The following is a 25,799-nucleotide window of genomic DNA, read 5'->3' as shown; positions in this document are numbered from 1 at the left end:
GGTGGCTGCCGGACATAATGGAAACAGTGACTGGATGTTAAAAAAACTAGTTAAATTCCGCTGGCACCATCGGCTCAGTGGAGTCTGTGCTTCTTCAGTGTGCAAGTCTACAGAAATGTGAGAGGAAGGGGCGGGCTCTAGCTCACCCAGTTAGAGCGTGCACCCCACGTAGGCTGAGGCCTTTGCAGCGGCCGGGTTTGAATCCGACCTGCGGCCCTTTGCTGCGTGTCATCTCTCCCACATTTCCTGTTTATCTACTGTCACTCTAAAATAAAGGGGAAAAAGCCCCCCTCAAAAAATAAAAATAAAAAATTATAAGAAATGTGAGAGGAAACAGATCTAGTTGAGTATACGATACTACTGATCTTGTTTGACATTACTAAATAAGTAATAAAAGGAGGTAATTGGCAGTACAACAACAGAACAACTAAAGGAAAAGTAGAAGAAGGAATTCTACCTAAAAAATATTGAACATGAATTAACAGTCAGCATCACCAAGGGAGCCTGAGAGTACATCCACACTAAACCGGCATCTAGATTCCTTTGTTTTGGCCCTCCATCCGCACTAAGCTGGTGTTTTTCTGTAGATTCAGGTGATAATTGTCCGTAGGTTTGTTGCTACTGTACCATTAACACATTTTGGATATCAATATAGCCGGACCCACAGCTGTGGTCATTAACCTGGATTTATGTTACAAATCTCACACTATGGGTAATCAGCACATGTTGGTTGGGATGCAGTTCTGTTTGCTGACCATGGACGAAGAATAGGAAATGCAGCCTTTTTCCTATTCCTCAGGTGTATTTGTGTGGAGATCTTTGCGAGGGCTGCAAGCATGTAATTTCCCAAAGCAGGTTTAGTGTGGACATAGTCCAAACACAACTGTAAACATTTTCATGCTGTAAGCTTTTCATGCCATAAATAATCCCATGCTTGTAGCATCAAATTCCTTTAATGAAAAATCTGACCATTCATCTGAATGCATCTGTCAGACAATGCATAGCTCCCTCAACAGCCCCTCTTTTAACTTCGTAAACCATATATTTCTGCACCCTCATGTTATTTCTTCGGCTTCATATCGTGAGCAGATTCACTGCCATTCCAGTCTGTTTAAAAGCCAGGTGCATTAAAAAACAATATTTTCAATTCTACAGTTAATCTTGGCACAAAGACTTGTTGACATATTTTAAACTGGCTTGACAAGTGCAGGAAGTTTGTCTACAGAATGTGCATACTGCCAGAATTTGGTGGTGACAACTGCTATTGCCAGCTGTATTAGCAGCAGTGTGAACATATATATGAACCCTCGTCGGCAGGGAGTGATCATAAGCGCCATGTGTTGTAACAACTTGTAAATCAGCAGCAGTTTCAGTAGGGCAGTTGGTGACATCACTTCTGCTTGTGGCAAGCTATGATTGTCAAATGTGAGGACAGAAATATCTACCTTGTGTTTGGTTATTTTCTCTGACGACAGGAATATTTAGTTGGTAAGATAGAAGTTTGAAATGAAGGTCTCACAAAAAAAGAAACCAAAACTGTAACATTAAAAAAATATGAAATTACAGCATAACGTGTGCATAAATATTCTGACTCCTCCAACATGAAACCATGAAGTTAAAGACCTACGATTTAGGTTTTCATGGGATAATCATGTACCAAAGTCTGAAGTTGAAAAAATGGTGGTGGGACTTCACACCAACTGTAATGGGACTCAAAAGAAATTGCTGATATAGGCTCTCTATGTGCTATGTAGCCATTACATAGCACATCAGGAAAACCTACTTCTGGAATATGTTGGCAGTGATCTCCTACCAAGAAATCAATCAATTTGCACATATTTTTAATAATAATTAAAGCAGCAATCTGGCTTCTGTTGCTCCTGTGCTCATTTACTCAAGGTTGCCAGTGAGGAGAAACTAACTCCGACAACTCAGCAGTTATTGTATGTGTGATTCAGAAGCTAGGTTTGGGGATGTGAAAAGATTAAGTCTGACAAAAACTGGGTCACCACAATGTATGAGCTGCTTTCGGATCGTCATGGCAGTCAAGGTGTGACTGCTAGAAAACGAGCAAGCAACACATCCACAGATAAAGGGAAAAATCTGTTTTTTGCTCATTAAAGACAAAATTGTGTGTTTTTGTGCTGCTATGTTGTATTGCCCATTTTCCCATCTTCTGAGAAGTCACTTCCATCAGGGGGTCAAAGACGCGGAGAATCTCTGAAGGGGTGGGGGGGGTGGGGGGGTGGTTGCTTTCGTCTTCCTTTTTCTTGGTGAATTATGTTTTTGTCAGATTAGATTGACTCAGGATTTGGCCCAATTACATTCCTGCTCCGTGGACAGGTCTACTTCAGACATGCCTACCTCCATGCCCATGATGATAGAAGTCTCTGAACCACTGCTGAGCGGAGGCTGGAGCTCACCTGAGAGGGGGCCGGGGGGGGGTGGCAAAGAAAATTATTACTTGACTGGAAAAAATATTCTTTAGTAAAGTCCTTTGAAGAAGAAGGTTAATGCCATAAACACTTTTCTAAATTTCTTCACATTTCAGCAATAAAATCAGAACTTTGCCTGGGACCCTCAAAGACACCTAGTGAATGGCTGACTCTGGAAAGAATGATAGCTGCGGTACCATTATCAACAGCGCTCATTATTCAGGCTGAAGACACAACACAATTGGCTCTCCATCACTCCCGATCCACAGCAGCAGAAATCGTGACAGATCGGCTTGTTCATCTAGTGTTAACCGCCTGTCAGTGACATCGCCTCTGTTAGCTCATTAGTGCGGAAAATCACGTTGAGTTGATCTACTACCTGTCAAGCACACAAAAGTAAACATAACTCTTTGTATTACCAGCATCTGCTGAGTGCCTTATAGAAGACTCTCTTCTTTAGGGAAAATTGAAAATGTTTTATTTTTAGTATACGGTTTTATTAATGTTCAGTATTTAGCTAAATAAATACTAGACTTTTATTTTTGTAGTAGTGCCTACACATACAAAGTTAATCCATTTCTCAGCTCTGCGAGCTGGATGCTCGTTTTGAGAAAATAACAACGTACGGTACATCCCAAAAGACATTTAGTTCGCTGTCAAGAAAGTCAAAGAAAAGCAACAAATCCTCACATTTACGAAGCCAGAGCCAGCAAATGTTTGCAATATTGCTTTAACAATTACAAAAACAATAAATCATTTATCAGAATAGTTTGAGATAAATAGTTTTTATCAAATCTTTGCAGCTCTATTTGTTATTTTATGTTAGAAAGTTATAAACAGGATATACTCCGTAAATCCATAAAAATTAAACATGTCACTCAACTTTTCTACAATATAACTTGTATTATTCTCCATGGATTTTCTTTCAGCTATCTTGCCATCATCAGAGTGGTGTCTGACATTTTCTTAGGGTTTCTTCATAGATATCTTTAAGTGTTAATCAGCCATGTGACTTATAAAGACAAGGTATTCAAAACAACACTACAACCATCTTATCAAAATTGTTTAATGGCTAAACAGGTTCAATCTCCATTTTTCAATAAAAAAACAAATTCAGTAATCTTTCAAAACCCAGTATGCTCAAATCTCACTATATTACTACTATGCCTAATAGCATAATAACTATAGCTGGCCTCAATAAATCCCTTCTTTAAATGATGTCACATTGATGTGTGAAAACATGTTAGATACGAGTAGAGTTTTCTTTACTGGACAGGGAACAAAGACATAAGCAAGGAGTAAAAAGAAAATGTGTGTTTGGCTTACAACTGTCAGTCCATCACTATTGGTTTTCAAGAGTGAGACTTTGGCACTCGGACACTTCATCTTTTCTTTACTGTTCCAGTCTGCTCCTCCAGGCCTTTAAACACTGTATAAAAGTTTAATTATAAACCCTATGCTGAGTAACCAGACATCTGAGTTGTCAAAAACAAAAAAAACTGCAGTATCAACAATAAAACTACTGGGAAGTGCTCAAGCTGGATAGACCAGGAGCAATGCTTCTTTAAATGTACAGATTTACAATTTATTCATCCAGCGTAAGACTTCTAAAACTCTGGCTCCATCTCTGTTTCTGGAAAAAAAAGGTTTTGGCTCCAGAAACAACACATGTACGAGCATGTGCTCATGCTGTAGAACATTGATAGCTAGCAGATGTTTAATAGTCGACAGCCCTTGGGTGTTTGAAAAAGGTCCAAAAATATATAACATACTTCAACATAACATAATATGTTAGTCTTTGTGGGTTAGAGCCGTGTCTTTCTGAAAAGGGTACACTATTCTTACCCTCCTGTGTTGCCCATGAGGATCTAAATTGGGGAACACTGACCAGGTGGCTGCTTGGCCTGATTTAGGTTTCAGAATAAACAATTCAACCCATAAAGGACAAGAAAAAAGGAACCCGAATCTGCAGTTTTACACTTGTAAATCTCAAATGGTGCAGCTTCACTGTGTAAAATAATTGAGAAACAAAGAAATGCACAAAATAGTAATGTTGCGCATGTGATGATATTTTGTCTGGATTGAATGTCCCAAATTAGCTATATGTCAAAATCCCTTTTCACAGACTGTCCTTAAAAATGTGTAATGTCTGTACTTACTGCTGGCGATAATGTGTCTCTCCCCTGCCTGAAGTTCTGGCTCTTCATCAGGATGCAGCTGCTGTAGGTCTATCGATCTTCCAGCTGGATCCAGAACCACCGAGCTCTCGTTAAAGGTGATTTCACTCGCTCCACTGATGGGGTTGGTGGGTGCACCCCCGACAGATGTCTCATAGTCTGGAGGAACGTCATCTGAACAGTCTGCGTTGAGCTGTGACGTGCCAAAGATCTTGTCTTTAGAGGCACTCATGCATGTTATCAGTGTTTAATTCTTTTGTTTTGCACTTTGGAGTTAGATTAGTCTTGAGCAAAAGTTGCCAAAACAAACCAAAATGTACTTACTGGGATTCCCAAGGCTTTAAGGATGTTCATTTTACACATGGGACAAGTCCGGTGGTCCTGTAACCACGGGTCTACACAGTGCTTATGGAAGACATGCCTGACCAAACAAGAACACAGAGTGCACAAAATAAACCATTAGAAACAAATGACTGCTATGTTATAGATATCGGCAGCTATGGTGCATGTGCTGACTTTACGCCTTTGACAAATTGAGAGACCTACAGTATGTATGACAAAGATCAAGCACACAAACTTTACCTGCATGGTAGTACCCTCACAACATCATTAGGCTTATAACCTTCAATGCAAACTGCACAGTTGTCAAAGTCTGACTCGGTCTCCTAAAACAAAGAAGGAAACAAAAAAGATAGACCAGTGCAATCTCAGATATATTTACTGTGTATACAAATATATACACTACCGGTCAAAAGTTTGGGGTCACTTACAAATTTCCATTCCCCTCCATTATAGAGAATACCAGCTGATCAGAGGGGTGGCAGATTTAATGTAATATCTGCATTGACCATTACCACAACCATTTTTTCAAAGTTCCAAAGGACACTTGTTTACTAATCTGTACCATTTAAAAAAAACTAAATAGAAAAACATTGGAGAACCTTTTGCAATTATGTAAACACATAATGTAATCTGAAACTGCTGCCCTGGTTAAAAAAGCAATGCAACTGATCTCATCTGGTATTCTGGTCTATAATGGAGTGCAATGGAAATTTCTAAGTGACCCCAAACCTTTGACCGGTAGTGTAAGTACTGTATAATACATATATTGTCCTTCACGCTGAGAAACACATTTTAGTAAATGTATGTGTAGCTTACTTTTGAACTTACTGAATGGCCAAACATGCTTTGAGGGTTATGGGAGAGGTACAGTTTGCAGTGTATGGAATATCATTTACCTTGTCTCCTTTCCTAATGGTGCGTAATTGTAGCTTACTGATGGCCTTTTTGGCAGCATCTCCCAAACGCCTCTGTAGATATACAAAAACGTTATTACTGACACAACCAGTGGGTTTTTAATAGTGGAGAGTCAGTTAACAGTTAGTGACTTAGCAGTGTGCAGGCAACTCATCGGTATGTTGATTTACAGTATATTCTGCTGATTGGCATTCATGTTCATGTGAATGTGGACCAAAACGAAATTTCACAAGAACACTCATCACGTGGCGCTTTGCTGTGGACTGTGTGGCAGCGCCACAAGAGTTAAAGGGATCTGGAGGATTTGGTAGTGTACAAATGTGTCTGAAGATGTATTTTTTGAAAGTAACATGATTATTTGACCTCTTTCAGAAAAACCTTTTTTTAAACGTTTTTCAGTTTTTTGGGCTGTCTTGGAAATGGATTAATAGCAAATATGTTCAATCTGGCTGAAATCATAAATCAACATAATTTAAAGTGAAAACACAAACAATAGTTGTCACGGCACCGATCATATCAAGCACAATGATGAATTTGTATTATAGACATCAGGAAAATGTCAGAGACGGCCATTCACAATAAAAAGAAGGCAATAGCAAGCTTGTTCAAAGGGCCAGTGAGCTGAGTTGGTCGATGGTTCATTGGTTTGCCACTTCTCTGTTCGGACAGCTGTCAGGCTAAGTCTGGTCTCTCCTTCAAAGCCTCACAGAGCCAACACCAGATGGGAAAACGCAATGGGCCAATGTCAAGAATGAGACCACAGCACTGCACCCCTGTCTGTATCCAGTTTAGATAGAAATACGTCAGTTCATAGAGCCGTACGTTAATTAAACAAAGTTTCATACCTGGTTGCGGTCTCGTGCATTAGCGTAACGGAACCTCTGGATGTAGTAGAAGACAAGCCAGGCGAGGGAGATTATCATGAGGACGATGAAGGAGATGGAGACAAACACTACCGATGTTCTGCTCACGTACTTCTGCAGGTTGCGGGTTCCTATGGTGATGTACAACGTGACCTGGATGTTCTGCTCCAGCAAGGCCAAAATCTCACGACCTTTAGGCTCTGGGATCATGATGGCCACAATTTCGCCTGTACCTGCGCACACACATACAACAGAGGAAGTACCAGTTTAGGAGAGGGGGTGGTGCTGTGGATATGACACGTGCCTCAGGTGTGGGAGATCTGGGTTCCATTCCCACTGTGATACATCAACCAATGTGTCCCTGAGCAAGACACTTAACCCGTAGTTGCTCCAGAGGTGTGAAACCTCTGATCTATAGCAAGTGTAAGTTGCTTTGGATAAAAGCGTCAGCTAAAACACCAATAATTTGCTAGTTTCAGCTTCTTCACTTTTCTTTTGACACATGATAGTAAAATATTACACTATTCATGTTCATACAGAGATAACAAAGGAGGACTTGTTGTAACAAAGATATGTGGAGGTAATTTAGAAAGGGTGTCACCGTTACATAATTTAGTTTGACAGTTTATTAGTCTTTTCTTTAAAAAGAAAAAAAAAGATTGCCTATATCTGCCTGTTGCATTAAAGATAAAAATGAAGTGTGGGAGGGATAAGAAATGTTGCCTTATTTTATGGGACAAATATTGGTTGATATGTCAATTTCTAGCTATTAAATATTGCGCATCTGTTCCTGTTCCTCAAAAAATCAAGTATTGCTCAGGCACGAATTCTTTTTATTTGAAGTTGTCTGTAATGAGGGAAGGACACATGGGACATAATGCTTTAACAACACAATAAGGGTATAACAAGGCTCTCCTCTCTTAGCCGCAGGTTGATAATTCCAGGAACTGCATCAACAGCCTGAATGCTGTTACATCATATTCCCTTCTGTTGCCTGTTTATGACTGTGGCTGAATGGAGTCACAGTGGATCCCTGTGGTGCACCCTCTATCAGTCAACATAAACATGGCTTTATTCATTGTGCCATCACCGAGATGCCAAAAATGCCAGATACACAGACAAATCATCATGCACAGTGATTTTCACATCATATTCTGGGGTGATTCTCCCACAGAGGCACTAAAACTGACAGAAAATGTTGTGTTTTTTGGTTTTCCAGAGGAGTAAAAGGCTTTGAATCCAACAGATATGCTTCATTTTCAGGATAGCTGCAATACATACATCATGCTGGCATTCTTATTAACCACTTTATGTAACAGGTCTGTTGTAAAATCTGCACAGCTGCTACATTTTATAAGACCAGCGTTGAAAAGTCAGACCAAAATGATGTCTTTTAAACTGTTTTATTTTCATGCATATGCAATCATAATCTGGTTGTAGTTTTTGTTTCAGAACAAAATACAGTAATTATATTTGGGGAAAAGCAGCCTTCTTAACACTTAAACAAATGCTGATATTAACAATTTGTTATAAGTACGGTAGAAATGGGTGAAAAGCATTATATTTGTACAATCTTCTGCAAAAAAAGCCAGATCCACAGTCACACAGTAATCCAGCTGGCAGTAATGACACAAGGGTTTATCCATGTATTATGGTGGCTGCTCCCTCAAAATGAGTTTATGTATGTTAGAGCTTCTAAAGCAAACCCTGCTACAAACAATGACTGAGAAAACAAAAGATTGTGTTTGGACAACAAACAGATGGTGATACGCTGCTGACACTGCTGTGTATTCACATTGTCAGGCCAATAGCTTTCACTCTTCTTCACTGAAGGCTTTGCTTACATCTTTCTTACTGACATACAAATTAAACAAGATGAACATGTGGCTAAAAGACATATTCAGAGTTATAAAATAGTCTGAATATATTAAAAAATATATAACCCGTTTTCCCCCATAAAACAACTTAATTGTAAAGACTAACTGACAACACAAATGAGTGTTTTTTTTAATGTGTGTAACCTCAGATATACACACTCCTGACCTGCAGATGAATGGTTTTATTAAGCATAACCATATGGTGCGGAGGGAAAACCACTGTGATGTGACAATTTCCTTTGTAAACACAAGATAAACCACTTTATCTCATGTCAACAGGCAAATGATTTCAAGAATAAAACTGTTGCTTACAGACTTGGTAGACTTTTGAAAATGTCTTTGTATGGCCACCATCAGCTTCATAGCCAGCAGAAATAAGGAAAGGCATAACAAGGCATGTAAGATTTGCCTAAGCCTCGCCTCTTATCTCCTTCTACTGTTCACTGTGACGCAGTCAGAGGAGCAGACAAAAATAGCTGCTTCTAAAACAAAGTCTGCAAAGTCTGAGGCTGAGGTTGAACTTGTGAAAAAATCTGTGTTTTCAGATCTTGGCCTGTAGCAAAGAGGAATAAATACTGAATGGGTTAATTCAGTGGACACCATCCTGATTTCAACAGGCTTTTGGTCTGCTGAAGAAAGGATAACACTTAGGTACAGATTACCACAGAATTAACTGGTAAACGCTTTATTAACAACCATGTACTAATTTGAAACTGACAGTTACACAAAGTTGGCGTCGCTGTGGCTTTTTTACACAGGTATATCAAAAAGCTTCAGAGTCAGTGACTGAAGGAATAGTTTGACATTTTGGGAAATACACTTGTTTGCTTTCTTGACGAGAGTTATAAGTGAGTGCTATCAACCATAGCACTCTTATATCTGTACGGTAAACATGAAGCTAGAGCCAGCAGGCGGTTAGCTTAGCTTAGTTTAGCATAAAGACATGAGGAAACATGAAGAAACAGCTAGCTTGGTTCTGTTCTATGGAAACAAAGTTCAGCAGTTCTAAAGGTAATTAATGAACACAAAAATTATGTCCTAAACTATTACTTGGTGCTAAGCAGTTGCCAGGCAACCAGTGGGGACTCCAGGAAGGCAAAAAAATAGTTGGGAACGAAGCCTGCCATAAAACAACTAAATGTAATATTTATACTTTGTTTTTGTACAAATTAAATAAATGAACGAGTGATGCTGGTAGTCAATTTTTTTTTAATTTTTTTTTTTACCTTTTTACCTTTGGACAGAGTCAAGCTAGCCGTTTCCCCTTCCTCCAGTTGTTGTGCTAAGCTACGTTACACAGTGATAGGATAAACCCCACACTTTCAGAATTGATTAACCTGCAGTATCTGACCTGGCAGTATCATGACTGTAGTACCACTCAGAATGAAGATGGAAGGGTTAAATAAAGCCAGGCCTTGAGAGGCTTCTGGCTCTGGCAACTGTGGATTTTACAGCCCCTGTGTTAGCGCTGGACAGGAAAGTGCTCCATTCTTTCTTTGGCAGCGTAACATTGAGTCTACCTGTTCCTTTGTCCCTGTTCTCTGTGTTACCTACCTCTTCTCTAAATGTTTTGGCATCACACCTCTCCCGACTGATGTTTCTATTTCTTGAAGTGTCATGGCTTAAAGCAGAGAAGGACCTTTTTTTTTTTTTTTTTTTTAAATCCATTTGAACTTGTGTATGTAACTATCTAGTGAATGCAGCTTACATTTACCCTCTTTTTAGCTTTGCTTTAGTCTCAACTAACTCCTGAAACAAGTCATTGAATTTAAATAAAAAATGTAGAGGTTTTGCATAGGATTTAAATTGCTCACCTTGACAGGTGCTTGTGACACTTCTATACAAAAGGACGTTTTAGTTAAAAACATCTCATAATCAACTAGACCATTAGGTGTTTGCCTTTTTTGTTTGAACATCTATTTCTGCACAGATCCTTCTGTCCAACAGCCTTCATGCATTGAGCTGAGGTCTGGCACAGACATAGTGTTCTGATCAGCCACACCTTTATGGAAACTAGCAACAAGCTAAGAGCTTATTTCCAGTGGAAGTACAAGTCAACAGGGAAAAAAGGCTCTGCATATTGTTGAAGGCCTTAACCTCGTAACTTTCATTCTCACAAATAATACATCTAATCGGTTCAGGGTGACATCAAGAGATAAACTCTAAAACAAATATATAATTTTAACTATTTAGCAAGCTTAGAAGCAGAGAGAGGATTTCTGGCACAGCTTCACCTACTTCCAAGGTGCATGGAGAGGGGAAAGAAGTCTAAAGTGGTCAAAACTTTAGCAACACTTTGTATAGAACAACTTTTTTGTAAGTCTAATGTGTGTCGGCTTGTGGCCTTCATCAAGGACGAGTGGGTCTTACTAACGTTTTTTATATACTACAAGTGTTGCAGGAGTTTTTGCAGGTCTGAAAGAAAAACACTTTATTCCAACTCTTGGACAGCTTTAAAGCTAATACTAAATTAGATGAGTGGCACTATGGCAAAGGAAACTACTTCACCAAGCAGAACCAGCATTCAAGCCCTTGTGTCAGGAGGTGTGTGTGCTGATGTAGAGCATATGAACAAAAAACTGGTGATCTATAACTTCCATCAAACAAATAGAAAAATCCCCCCAAATGATCTAATCTTATTCACTGGTAGCAAACAAATGACTCTGCTGGTGCCTTTCAAACAACGAAGAACTGTCTGTGTTTTCAGAATGTTCTGCATAGATTGTGTCAAAAGGTGTGTTAGCTGGGTTTGTTGTTTACACACAGTTTATTCCTTTCAGTTCTTAACTGTGTGCTTTGGTGGTGTATTGACTGTGCTTAAAGTCAAAAGATGGGTTTTTAATGTTCTTCAGCTTTGTCTTGTCTGGAGTAATGGACCTGTGAGTATACACAGCATGGGCTTGTCTGCAACATTTTAAGTTGTATTCTTGATCATTCCTTTTGTAATTCATAAATCCATATCTGTGAAGGGGAAACCCTCTTAATTTTACATGTTTGCCGTCTGTGGGCTTCTTGACACATATCTTGACAAGCATTTTCCTGTTTGTTGTGAAAATCTTGTAATCATGTATTGCTTAGAAATAAATCAGGGGTGCTCTGGTTGAGCATGGGCCCTAAATACAAACGCTCAGTCCTTACTGCAGTAGCAGTGGGTTTGACTCTGAGTAGCAGCACCCCTCTCTCTCCCTCCTTTCCTCTCTTCAGCTATTTGGTCAAATAAAAGGCAAAAGAGCCCCCAAAAAAAACTTTAAAAAGGAAATAAATAAGGAGCACTAATGGAACAATAACTGACTCTGCATTAACAGTGTAGCAGGTAAACTCCACCAGATTAAACTAGACACATGTCAATGTTGCTATGAAATAAAAAACATTTGGTATTCTTCTTTAATGACATTGGGCTCAACTGTCAGCATTTGTGAGTACTTTGATTAGCATTGTGTTGAAAAGACAACCGATTTCCAGTTCTTTGCTACTGTCCTTGTGCTTCTTTGTTGTAATTTTTCTTGATTAGGCCTACTATTCTTTTCTTTATATTATTTTTTTCTCATAATAACAATGCATAAGGATAATTTTAAGTGACTATTTGAAACGGCATTCTAAGGTATTTGCTCGGGTGTTATTGGCTCTCAATGCTGTTTTGGCACCGAACGATACAGAGTTTGTGGCACAGAATATCAAGCAGTGTCAACTACCAAAAGCTGGCATTAAATATGTTGTCAGATTTGTAATCTTGTTAAATTCTTCTACTGGATTTTCATCAACCTTACACTAGTAAGGTATCGACAAAAAAAACTGTTGTTTTGGTATCTACACTGGAACCAGGTATCAAAGTATCATGTATATCAAAAAGATGGTATATATTGAGCCTGCAATGGTTGCACAGGGCACACACAATGGTCAATGGTCCACATTTGAGGAAAAAAAAACTTCAGTAAGACCTACAGACAGTTAGAAAATCAAGCAGATCACTGGAAGATGGAAATCAGTCCATCTGCTTGGGGATCCAGTGCACTTTGCTACTTTACCTCGAAACTTGGTTATTGAGCTGATTGTAGAGATGCAGAAGAGCTCTGGGACTTCAGCAGGGGGAATGAAATCCATTAATCTTGGTCAAAGGTGCCCAACAAACAACGAATTAATGGCATTTGTACCTTCAGGCCTCCATCACACGACTGAACAGTCAGTAATCATAAAAAAAGACAGGTTGACAGGTTGTCTCTTACCTGGATGGGGCATTGTTATGGTGTCGTTGGCACTGCTGGAGAACACATTGTATATGACAACTGCAGAGGCGTTATAGTTTGCAACGTTACGGATCTTCTCTCGGTACGTACAGTTCCCCGCAGCCACCAGCGCCACCCAGGCGGTGTTGTAAGAGACAGATGGGAACCTGACATTTGGGTCGCACGCCTGTCTGTCCTGCAGGACGGACGGCACCAGGACCAGACCTCTGGCTTCTTTCTTGGGCGACTGCTCGCCATACCGACCGCATTCCGTTTTCTCTGTCCTGACCTCCGAAGTAATGGGGTCCAGATAGGTGATGTTGACAAAAGCGGTGTACCATTCCTCTTTCTCTGCGACCGTGAAGTCCAGGCACAGCAAGTGCACAAAACAAAACGACAGCAGCCACGTCGAGAGAGCCAGACTGCGGCAAGCTCGGATGAGGGACGGGGCCATTGTTGAGCGGCTGGTTTGGGATTGATGGTCCGGGGTCTCCTTCTCAGTGGAAAACTCGCACTACGTCTCTCTTTTTACAGGAGGAAAAAAACAACATTAACCTTGCATAATAGCCAGAGCAAGACACCAGCCTACAAGGTAAGAGTGTGTACGCTAGGCTACGTGCGTGCAGGAGTCTACTATACACCACCACCTGCAGGAAAAGACGACTCTGTGTGTGTGTTTGTGTGTGTGTGTATGTGTGTGTGTTGTTCACCGTCAGCTGTTTCCTGTCCTCGTTTGGGATTGGCTTACTGCTCACCAGCACGTCACCTGGGCGTCCCAGTCCCATGGCATGTGGAGAAACTAAAACATCTACGTCATAGATCATGTAATCCACTGCCAGAGAACTCAATCAAATGAACCAAGCATTAGAATCATATGAACACTTTCCGTAGGCTACTAAGTACGAACAATTTTGCATTATTATTGCATTTTGTCAAAAGCAAAGAATATAACATGATCAGAATCAGAATCTGAATCAGAACTAAATGATCACGAATCTAACCAATTAATTATACCATTGTGTTATTTTGTTTTTACATTATGAATGAATTGTTGCATTTTAAAATTAAATTTCAAAATGTAAAAAAAAAAATTGAAATTTGTATTTTGTTGTATTCCTATAACTTATATGTGTTATTCCATTACATCTGACAATTCAATTTACATATGTTTTGTCTTTTTGCATGACAAATTCGATGCAACATCTTGTTAAATCTTAATCAGCTTTCTATAGAGACACTTGAAACCAGCAGAAGTTGGGGTGAGCCCAGTAAGTCCAGGGTTATTAGTAGGCTTATTAGTAGGCTTAACCTAAGACGTTGGTTTACTTAATTGAAATAGTTAGAAAAATGTTAGACTTAAAAAAAGTCAGAATTTTGACTTTTTTTTTCTAGAATTCTGACTTTAAACTCAGAATTCAAATACATTTGTTACATGGATCCCTAATCCTCTTCCGTAGGCTGCTTTTCACAGGGCTGTTTACTATATTGCCTTATGCTTCATTGCGTTATGTAACATCTGGTAATGTGAAGATAGAAATTGGTAGTCTAGAAAGTTAAACGTACAATAAATGTGTTTATTAGTAACTGAATTGTAAAGTATAGGAAATAATATTTGTGATATAACCTGCTTGTAACATTGCAATAACGTTAGTAGGAACGAACAGCTCGGCACTATTTGTCAGCCCGGACACATTTTCAGACCGGACATAGAAGAAGTCAGGAGTGCTGATCATTTCGGTAAAAGACATTTCAAATCAGACGCTTATATTTTAAATGACACTTAGATTTAACATTTTGGACCATTAATGTAACTCCTAGACACCCTTAATATTAAATATAAACGGCAATAACTAAAGTTAATTTAATTTATTTACCATGTGATTCTACGTATCAGATCAACAGTCTCTGCTGTCTGCACCAGCTAACGTTAGCCAACATCAACAGACATCTTATAAACTAAAGGGTTAACGTTACCGTTAATGTTTTTACTTACATACTTCTGCTAATGCGCCAAGCTCTTATCGATCATTGCCTTACTTCTTCGATTTCGTGTGTATTTATGGACAAGAGAGGTCAAATAAACACCGTACTACTACTCACAGCGTTACTTACTAACTTAGAAGTTTTCCTCGGTTAGCCTAATTGCTTACATATAAAATAGCTGCGTCCCCACAACACCACTAAACACACTAATGTTCCGTGTTTGCAGCCAGGGAACTAGAAAGAAGGAACAGTCATACAGTACGTAGCCTAATTACAATATTTCTGTGTAGTTCTATTGAAGGAGGAACATAGGAAGTCCCACTAAGTTACTGCGTTAACCAGGGTTCAAAGTTAGCACCAGTTTCCAGCCAAATGGTGGTAAATATCAAACTGGCTAGTAGAATTGCTTTACCAGTTAAAAAACAATGGGAATCCAGTGGCCGGTCAAATGTTAACATTCACTAGCCATTTAGCTGTTTGACGAAAAAATTAACTTTGAACCCTGTTGTTAACGTATCATATCTGTGTTGTTTCACCTTTAAAATGAATCTTTCCATGTTCCTTAGTTTGCAGGTAACCAGACATTAACTCTGTGGACACCGGCGTTAATAAACCAGCTGTTATCGCTGTGGAGACCAGCTGTTAAGCCAGCTGTTAGAGCTGTGGAAACCAGCCTGTTGAACCAGAAATGCCCAAAAAGAAAACCGGTGCCCGGAAAAAGGCTGAGAGTCGTAAAGAGCGAGAGAAACAGAATCGAGCCAATCGGGATGTTGTCGATGTGGCCAAACACCCCTGCAACTCTAACATGGTGTGTAGCTAAGGCATAATGACAACACTCAAAGTATCCCATCTGAAGTACTTTTTCTTATTTTGTTCTTTATTGTCTTTTGTTGTTTTTGTAGGACTGTGACAAATGTCAGAGGTAAGTGACTGTATTGTGGTATATAACATTTATTTAGGTAAAAGTATTTCTAGACAACCACTAAAAAAATATTTTTTTCTCCATGTTATGTCACCTGGTAGAAAACAGAAGAACAGAGCTTTCTGTTACTTCTGTAGTTCAGTGCAGAAGCTGCCTGTCTGCGCTCAGTGTGGTGAGTAAACTGCACAGAAATGTGGAATGTTTACATGTACTGTATGTTAAGAAGTACTTTATGTTACTACAATGTTAAACATCTTACTAGTTAATCCTTCTCTCAAATCTTACTGTCGTCCCTGCCCTGGCTGTGGCTCTCAGCACCAAGCTCATTCACCAAGACATACAGTACATCCTTAGAAATAGATCATGAATCACTGTAGTTTTTAACAATAACTACTCAAACAGTTGTAAATACTGCTTTTGTTGGGGACTATTTTCAGCAACGTGTTGCCCTAGTGACTATTTACAGGACTAGGATTATGTATAAGGGATCAACTCAAGTCATAATGAAGTAACCCAGTGCAACAGTGGGGTTCGTTGATGTATTTTTAACAACAACAATGGAGGTCTATGGCACAGAATAATAAGATACAAGTATATCACTCTTTAGCTGCACAGATGTTACATATTTGTTAGATTAGTTAATTGTTGGTTTTGATCTTTTAATGGGATTTGTTGATAATTAAAAATAGTCCTGTAAAAAACAAAAGGTCATTTTGGGACAGCAGGACTAGATATATCCTAACGTTTAGTCTCTAGGAACGCATCAGGTTTAAATAATGTTGCTTCTAAATACAATTATGAACCTATAAATTAGCATAATAAGAGCACTTTAATGCTTGTGTCGTTAGGCAAAACCAAGTGCATGAAGTCATCAGATTGTGTCGTCAAGCATCCAGGCATCCACAGCACTGGAATGGCCATGGTGGTAAGTTAGCAATGTCTTAATTTTTTTTAAAGTGTGTTTGTCTGTTAATAATGTCTTGGTTATTTTTGTTCAAACCATTATTTTGTGTCCAAGTGTGCTTTTATTCTTTAGGTGTGGTTTTATCGGGACATGAAACAACAATTTATTTAATTGTGGGAATGCTGTTGTACAGCATTCTAACTATTGTTATTCTGTTCTTTCTTTATTGTGCGATGTCTGTTGTACAGCATTCCAACTATTGTTATACAGTTCTTTATTATTCTTACTTAATGTTATTATTCCATACGTTTTTTGGCTTCTACTATTTATACTTTTTCAAATATTAAGCTTAAAGTCAACGAGAGCAAGCTTCAAATCCTTCAAATCCTCTTCTGCTTCAAAATGTATCTTCTACATTTTTTTCACCTACAGACGTGATTCAAACTTTAAACCATTCACAAAATATTTAGGTATTTGGGGTGTACTCTGTGTTTTGATATATTTTACAGTTTTTGTGAAAAAGCAGTTTAAGTATAGTGTACATTTTAGGATTTTTCTGCATTAATAATGAGTGTGTATTGCGTGAAGCAGAGTGTGGAGTGACATCACTAGAGTGAAGCAATTCAAAAAAAATATCTTTGTTCTTTCTCTATAACTTGCTCCCACGCCAATTTATGCATCAAAACGTAGGTATTCTTGTCTAGTTTCAGATAATGTGCTCATTTATGCATGGGAATTATACTTTTTTTGCTCAGTGAGCTTTCAAATGACAAGAGTTCCAAATCTTCCTCCGTTTACTGGCATGTTAAACATTGTCCACATTTCTGAGCAAAACAGAGCAAAGCACTTTTTTAAATTGCTGATATGCCCACATTTTTAGGTTTATCCATATATATTTTATATCAATACGTTCACAAAAGCCTTCTGGTGCCCACGTCATTATCGTGTATCCTTTTGGCGGTGTCCGATAGCGGGTGACACAGGTGACAGGTGCATCGTTAACTGATTACAGATCAAAGCGATGACATCACAGAGAGGAAAGGCTTCCTAGCTGTGTTTACAAACACGGCCAATGGTCATATGTAGCCATGACGTAACCATTTCCCAAACACTGCAATACACTGTATGTCTGTCTAGCTTATTAAACAGATGTTTTGGTGGCGGCGCAGTGGTAATGCCACATGCCTTTCTTGCGGGAGACCCGGGTTTAATTCTCACAGTAATACCTCAACCAATGTATTCCCGACAAAGACAGTTAACCCTTAGTGATGGTCCCAGTGGATATGGACTGGGGTTTGATCCCCGCTGTTGTACATCAACCCTGATTTTTTTTATTATTCTGTACGTTTTTTGTTTGTCCATATCTTTTGCAGACTTTCAGCTATTAAAACCATTCAACTTTTAAAATCTAGCTCTAGCTCCTTATAGTGTAGTGATTTGATGCAACTTAATTAAACCCATTCCATCATTTTTCAACTATTCTTATTACTTCAACATCTTCTTACTGATTTAAGCTATTTATCCAGTTTAGCTTTAGCATTTCATTTTTTTTTAAATTATTCCACATCTTTTTTACATTAGTGGTGTTATTCAACTTAATTAAACCCATTCCTACATTTTTCAACTATTCTTACTACTTGAACTTCTTCTTACTGATTTTAGCTATTCAACCAGGTTAACTTTAGCAATTCAGTTATTCAGCATTCCCACGCATTTTCTGCAGGAAATGCATTTTCTAGTCTAAAACAAATGTTCTTTACAATGCAGTACATTTTTTTTGTTTAAAGGGATGGTTCGGAGTAATTTCACCCTATGGTCCTTTGCACATCACCTTGTGCCAAACAACCCCCATAAGCTTTTTTCCCTTGGTCTAACTTAGAGTTAGGGCTATCAGCGGAATGGCTTAGTGCAGGCGCTAATGGAACCGACTGTGTATCTTGTAAATTACTCCACTAATAATGCCCGGAATGGTACCAAACTTCTACAGTACAAATAGGTTCTGTACTCATAAAACAAGGCATTGGAAAGTTTGTAAGTACACCAGGAATTTATTTAAACACCACTTGCCTGATGGCTTCAACTCTCTGCTGCTAGCACTGCTAGCTAGCTCTCCAATTCTCTGATTCTCCTCCATTAATTGTAGCTCCTCGTCCGTGTATTCAGGCTTGAAAAGGTACGGGCGTCACGTTCAATGTTAACCTCAAAATCTGCCATTTTGTTGATCTTTTCTTCTGTTCTCTCGCTTCTTGCTCCTTCGTCACTACTTTCTACTACTTTCTTCCGGCAATAGATGTAGAAGCATGACATCTATTGCTGAAAGAGACTACCCGTAAAGTAGGAGCGAGAAGCAAGAGAACAGAAGAAAGGACCAGCGAAATGGCAGTTTGAGGTTAACATTAAACGTTACTATGAGTGGAGTGGAGACAATTAGGGAAAAGAATTTAAAATGGTTGCAAAATATCACGATTCATATGACGTTGTAACTTTCTTCTTGACCACAAGGGGGCAGTATGTGACTTCTGTGAAGCATGGGTGTGCCACGGCAGGAAATGTCTTAGCACTCATGCCTGTGTGTGTCCTCTGACTGATGCAGACTGCATCGAGTGTGACCGGGCTGTCTGGGATCATGGTGAGACCCCTGACGTTTGTTTGAAATTCACCCAGTCACATCAGTATCAAATGGGATATCAGCTGTTATGTGTTACTATCTGTCTGTTTAAATTCCTGAACAGGAGGGCGAATCTTCCGCTGTTCCTTTTGTCATAACTTCTTGTGTGAGGATGATCAATTTGAGCACCAGGCAAGCTGCCAAGTCCTCCAGGCAGAAACATACAAATGTGAGTCATTTCGTTTTCCTTTCACAATCTCATTCATTGGCTTTTTGTAGTTAATGAGGAAAGTGAGCTGTACTTGTCCATTGCAGGGAATACTGTCTCGAGGGTATTTGTGCAAAAGAGGGAATGTGATTGTTTACATTTTGTTTTGCCTTTGAATACATTATATTTTAGGTGTTTCCTGTAATAGACTGGGACAGCACTCCTGCCTGCGCTGTAAGGTGAGGGGAATGCTAACACACCTCAGCTTCAATCTATAAATGCACAAGTGGCTTGGCAGCTTATGATAGCATTAGTTTCCAAAGCAATTTTACGGATATAGCAGATTTCATTACAGGTAAACTTGGCATACTTTACATGAAACACAATTAATAAAATACAAGAAAGGGAAGAAACAACAAAAGAAAACAGAAAAACCACCAACCTTTCAAAAGAAATAGGCAAACCATTTATATATATATATATATATACACACATACACACACACACACACACACACACACACACAGTGTCTAGGTCGGTTAATAGAATAGAATACATTTGCATTGCATTTTTAACATCAGAGAATAAAGAGCTGTAAAATTAAATAAAATATGCATTTACATACAATCCCCGGTAGCAAAAGACATTCACAGCTGATTTCAGCTGAAGGTAATATGATAGTCTCAGTCGGCTGAATCTAGTGACTTTAGTGCCACAAGCATTTTGTCCTAAAACAAAACCACAAGGATTCCTAAATGAAGTAGTGTGGGGAAACAGAGAGAACATTTTGTACTTAAAAGACAGTCACTTTGGAAAAAATTACAGTTGGTGCCTCATATTTGCTTCAGTTGATCTTAATTGTGCATTTTTTCACAGAATGCCCTCTGTGGATTTTCCCCCTCATCTGTTAATGGACTCATGTCATTTTTTAAGCCTTTAGATCAGTCCCAACAGTTACATAAATACTGTCTGTAAAGTGAATTATCGTTCAGCCTGAAGAGTCATTTGATTTCTTTCCCATATTTCAAACCAGAATTTACACTATATATCAAGATGTGTGTGGCGTTAACATTTCCATGTGATGATTTCATTCAACTGTGTCCTCTCAGGCCTGTTACTGTGATGACCATGCCAAGAGTAAGGTCTTCAAACAGGAAAAGGGCAAAGCCCCACCCTGCCCAAAGTGTGGTCATGAAACCCAGGAGACCAAAGACCTCAGCATGTCCAGTGAGTCTCAAGTGATTGTTTTTCCTGTAAAGGAAGTTGCAGCAGCCTCAACTTCCTTGCTAAATCATGATTTTAAGAAATGAAACTGAAAGAGTGAAGACAGGGACATTTTCAAGAAATGTACTTTATTTCCCATACAAATTTGAAATAATTCCCTTAACAGTTGTCTGTCCACTCTGAGACAAACAAATGCTTTTCCCTCATTTCACATTTTTATTCAACTTTTACTTACAATGTATGTTGATATTAACACATAAACTACATTTTTTTATGTGCGAGCTTTCTAAAAGAGGTGCATTGGACCAAATGGCTTTATTAGATCCTCCATGACTAATTCAAATGCAACATTGCAGTGTGGAACCAATGTGCAATGTGATGTAATTGAGCTATTGAGCTTGAAGGTTCATCCTTGAACTAAAAGTAAATTAGTAAAAAAAGTAAAAAAGTAATTTGACCAAAAGGAAAAAGGATTCTTTCAAAAAGTTTAATCACAGACCTGATCCGTTAGATTTGTCTACATTGATAATCCTTTCTATTTTGTTTTCATAAAAAACAGACATATTTGTCTTGTGTCGTACAAAACGAGCCATGGCATATGAGTTTTCCAGCTACCCAGAGAAGAAACAGGGCTGTTCTTAAGAAAAGGGTTACAAATCTTCATTTATCGTGGAGCGGAGGGAATATTTATTTTGCCATGCCAGTCTTTCAAGATTCTGGAAATGCCTTTTGAAAACAGAGGTAAATGATGACAACCTCTGGTTTTAGAAAGATCGGCAGGTATTTATTTTTTAGGTTAAATTAACTTTTAACACAGAGCAATAAATAGAAACCGCAATGGATCTGTAATACATGAACATGCTGTTCTGAAACCTTCCCTGACTTTTTTTTGTCACGTCACCATCCCAGTAAATAAAACCAGAGCTAAAGTCACATCTGTGTGTTCTCTGCAGCTCGCACGCTGAAATTTGGTCGCCAGGCTGGCGCTGATGATGACGATTATGACGACGGAGCGTCAGGGTACGACTCCTACTGGAAGAACCTAGCATCTGGAGGCGGCCAACAGGACGACGATTATGACGACGACGAGGAAGACGAGGATGACGAGGATGACTATGAGGAAGAAGAGGAAGAAGAGGATGACGAGGAAAAGGCTGCTGATTCCATGGCTGGTCTTAAACTGGACGGGGCTGCCTGAGCCGGGGCAAAGACTGGAGGGCACAGTCCCATAGCTCCAAATGAGTCTCAGCAAATGTTCACTTGTTACAATGCAGGAATTAATAATGACATACTTTAAGAATTAAACAACATACATGGTATAACTAAAGCTAGGTATCAACACTAGTACTGGTACTTACTCTGAGGAATATAAATGTTTTTCTGTAAAAACATACTCAAGCAGCCGCACAGGAACTAGAAGAATAGTAAATGCCCGATTATGAATCTGACCAGACACTTAAGAGTTAGAAAAGAAATGTCTATTTTCTATAACCGTCCCTAGAGACGACTTGTTTTCTGCTGTTGTTACATCCCAGGCTGGATTTATGCGTTGTAAACCCCTTTTAATCAGAAATATGGAATATGTACCTTTTACGTTGTGACACAGGCCCCTCCACAAGAATGCTAATAGAGCTGTGCAGTGGGAGGCACCAAAAGTGGGGTTTTTTCTAAACGTAAATTCCCAATTCAAAGTTTAGCTTGAAGGATTTTCTGCATGTTCCTCAACCATAAAAACTCATGAATTTCCTGTTAATGTAACCATGCTATAAGTTTATGTTCTGATCATCAATTATAGTTATTTCAGCTTTGTTTTGGAGATATCATGTTTGGTGTGGTGGATTGCCCTAAATACAACAATACCCATGATCCCCGGCTGCTGTAGCTACAGCGAAGAATGCTGTCACAGGTTCAAGTTGGAGCTGTAGCTTGTAGCTGTGAACAAAAATGGAGCTATAGTTGCCAAATTGATCCAGACTTGACCCAAAAGCCGAATGTGAATTTCTTTAAGCTGCAGTTTGGTCATCATTAAAAAAAAAAAAAAAAAAAAGTTTGTTTGCTTGCTGGTTATTAGCAGAACATAACAGAATATTACTGCAAATCATGTCAGTGATTAAATGATTCTTACAGTAATGAGAGGCTTAGTTAACTTCTTTACTTCTGTTATTCGTGTGTGCAGACTCATATCTTTGATACTTTCTAAAGTAGTTGGTCATCCTTTGTGCTGATGTGACTTTTTTTAACTCTGGGTGCCTGAAGTAACCCCTCCCACTTTACTACTCTATAATGCATATTAATAAATAATCCTTGAGGCCCTAATGACTTGGGTTTATGTTATTTTACATTGAATTAATTTGCAGTCTGTGGTAATTGGATTGAGCCTACCCTGCTTCAATGCAATGCAAATGTCCAAACAACTTGACGTGTTTGCCCTGACCCTCATGTAATCAGCTGCATTTGTGGAGACATGTTTGTGATAACCATATGACATTAAACATAAAAAAAATACGAATTGAGTGGTCATGTTCAAATGACTGGTGCTTTTGATCGTTGTGGATTGAAGGCTGACAGAAGTATTAATCTGAAAAGGAAAGCTATGAAAAGCTCCCCTGACAAGAACAAAATGACGAATTAAAGGAGGAGTGAACTTGAAGCGAGCAGGGCGTGTGAGTCCGTATCGGGAGCTTCATGTGGACCGCACTCACTGTCGCCTCAAGCGTTAATAATGCTTAACACGGACTAATGAGACAAATGAGCTTTACAGGAACAAATGAAATGCAAAAATGTGATTTTGACTTGTTGCTTCGCTGGGTAGGAGAGAGACCGCTGCTGCTACGCAGATGACAAACTTCATGACCGCGCTCCCGGTGATCCTTGACCAGCCCACATACCCCGGAGACCTGCGAGCGGTGAGCGGACTTCCTCTGTGTGTGTGTGTGTGTGTATGTGTGTGTGTGTCACAATTGTAACCAACCTGTAGCCTAGCTACACCTCAAATTCTGGACTTGTAGTTCAAGTAAAGGTTTCATTTAGGAAGACAGAAAAGTGGCAGTTTACACCGGCCGGGAAGAATTGGTGCGTAATGATCGGAGGTGTGTCAACTTGGTGATCCACGTGGGTCCACGGGAGATATTTTAAATGCAGTCGGTGAACCGTGCCCCATATGGTTATTTGGTTGAAACCAAACAAGGCACCAGTACCGTTCCTCCACTGGTTTGGTTTCATTTTCAGTTGGTGCAGAGGACATGATCTGTTTCAACAGCAAGCTCCCCCTCCTGTTTGGAGATTGTTAATAGCTCGGCATGACGTTTATGTAAGAGTCCCGCCAACAAACAACACCTGCTCAGCTTGAATGTAAAGAAACAACTGGTGGGGTATATCATTTTTTCCACTACAAACTAAAAGTAGCCGAAAAATAAGGCTATTTGTCAGCTTTTTATCCCAACCAGATGTTAAGAGTACACCTGCTACATTAACCTACTGGTCTTACTTTGTTAAAGACTTAGTGAAGTTAGAAAGACATTCACAGATTCGAACTTCCGGGATCAATTACTCTATAGGGAAATGTTAAATCACAAACAACTTTCCTACCGTAGTATGGTTAACAACGAGCAAAGCTCATTTTCATCCAAACGTTCTTCAACCTGGAGAAATAACATTGGTCTACAATTCCAAAATGTCCTCCTTCCTGAATAAAGTATCTATCTATCTATCTATCTATCTATCTATCTATCTATCTATCTATCTATCTGTCTGTCTGTCTATACGAGCAGCTGTTGGAGAGACGGCAGTGAGACGAGAGCTTAGGGACCGTCTACAAATTAAAGAGATACAAAAAATATTCATTATTTTAATGATTAAATAAGGTAGTGTCTCCAAACTCCCCTCAATTATTACTTGTCTAATGGTAGTTGCACTACAGCACCTACTTTAAAAAATAAGCATATTTATAAAAAACAAAACATTTAATGGGTGTCATATAAACGACGATTTCTGTCTCCAAAAGTGATACACACATAGAAGCCCCCCTGCTGGTTGGTTACTAAACAGTACGGCAATCATGCTAATGAGTAAAAATATTTTTCCAGCAGATGTCTTAGTTACAACACGATCAAAGCACTTTTGTGTTAATATGTGCGGGCAAGATTTATTCAGTTTTGGAAATTGCAGGGTCTCCACAAAGCTACAGCTCAAATTGTCTTGCTGACTAAACAGGGAGGGACCCATCTGCTAGTGATGGGGGGCCAAGACTGAGAGAGCTACATGGAGCTACATGCACCAAACAAGCCACTTTGAAATTTTGCTGATTTCATGAATTCAAAAGTTGGGTGATCCTCCCACCTAGACTTAAAAAAGGTTGGATAACCCTATCCTCAACAAAGAATAAAGAGACATGACCCTCCCGAATTTTCCTCCAGTGGTCCATTCCATAAAAACCGAACAGTCCCTTAGTTTCATTTTATTTCTGTGTCATGCCAAACATTAGGCCCATCCCACATGGGACACCACAAACTTATTTAGCAAACGTCTTTGGGTTGCATATAGAAATCATTCGGAGAAATACATTAATACAAGTATATATACACACATACAGTACACACACACACGCACACACACAATATATACAAACAACAAATCCTCATCGACAGATCCTCTCCTTAAAGAGTGTTTTTCCTCTTCTTCTTGGCTTTCTCAAGCTAATTAGCAAATTTAAACTGTATGTTTCACATATGCAATAGCCATCTCAGTCTTTGAGCATCCTCCATATTTACCAAATCAATCTTTGCTTTTATCTTACTAAACAAAAAATCCCTCTGCTCACAATAAAAAAGTACAGTAGAAAACCACATGGAACTCATTTTCTGTATCATTGAAACAACACATGCAACAGAATCGTTTTTCCTCTTCTACTTATCGTCCTGGGTTCATCAGTCAAAGGTAAAACACAAGGTCTCACTCGAGCACATAGAGATCTTTGCCTTTTTGACAAATTTTATTATTATATTCAGTCTAAGTTAATTCTTGGCAGTAGCTCTGTCCATAGGGAGTTGGGTTGGGAAGCGGAGGGTCACTAGTTCAAGTCCATATACCAACCAAAGTATGGTGGTGGACTGGTAGCTG

General features: G+C 39.0%; 3 protein-coding genes across 6 annotated transcripts in view; 2 read left to right on the top strand and 1 right to left on the bottom strand.

Annotated features, from left to right (window-relative positions):
• Positions 1-323: 323 nt before the first annotated feature.
• Positions 324-13,516, bottom strand: rnf150a (ring finger protein 150a). The gene is made up of 7 exons (XM_032499773.1): positions 12,833-13,516; positions 6,715-6,965; positions 5,851-5,922; positions 5,195-5,277; positions 4,937-5,033; positions 4,595-4,805; positions 324-2,423 (listed from the first exon to the last, which is right to left on the bottom strand). The coding sequence occupies exons 1-7, from the start codon at positions 13,284-13,286 to the stop codon at positions 2,305-2,307; spliced, it is 1,287 nt and encodes a 428-aa protein (XP_032355664.1). The 5' UTR covers positions 13,287-13,516; the 3' UTR covers positions 324-2,304.
• A 960-nt stretch (positions 13,517-14,476) lies between these two features.
• Positions 14,477-23,197, top strand: znf330 (zinc finger protein 330). 2 transcript variants are annotated; one of them, XM_032499783.1, is made up of 10 exons: positions 14,477-14,569; positions 15,389-15,623; positions 15,718-15,737; positions 15,839-15,909; positions 16,586-16,662; positions 19,144-19,270; positions 19,374-19,478; positions 19,650-19,696; positions 20,567-20,684; positions 21,635-23,197. In XM_032499783.1, exons 2-10 carry the CDS (start codon positions 15,504-15,506, stop codon positions 21,877-21,879), a joined length of 930 nt encoding a protein of 309 aa, XP_032355674.1. In that variant the 5' UTR covers positions 14,477-14,569; positions 15,389-15,503; the 3' UTR covers positions 21,880-23,197. The 2 variants fall into 2 exon arrangements, with proteins under 2 accessions (XP_032355674.1, XP_032355680.1); XM_032499789.1 differs by having other exon boundaries at positions 14,510-14,569; positions 15,382-15,623.
• A 128-nt stretch (positions 23,198-23,325) lies between these two features.
• il15 (interleukin 15) overlaps positions 23,326-25,799 on the top strand; it is a 9,119-nt gene continuing 6,645 nt past the window's right edge. For 2 of the 3 annotated variants that reach the window (XM_032499807.1, XM_032499800.1), the window contains exon 1: positions 23,326-23,587. In XM_032499807.1, the coding sequence (XP_032355698.1) occupies positions 23,519-23,587 (69 nt within the window). In that variant the 5' untranslated portion in view covers positions 23,326-23,518. The remainder of the gene's footprint in view (positions 23,588-25,799) is intronic. The other variant, XM_032499815.1, reaches the window with a different exon arrangement.

Source organism: Etheostoma spectabile, chromosome 2, assembly GCF_008692095.1.
Source record: "Etheostoma spectabile isolate EspeVRDwgs_2016 chromosome 2, UIUC_Espe_1.0, whole genome shotgun sequence".
Taxonomy (NCBI): domain Eukaryota; kingdom Metazoa; phylum Chordata; class Actinopteri; order Perciformes; family Percidae; genus Etheostoma; species Etheostoma spectabile.
This window is presented reverse-complemented; position numbering and strand designations above follow the sequence as displayed.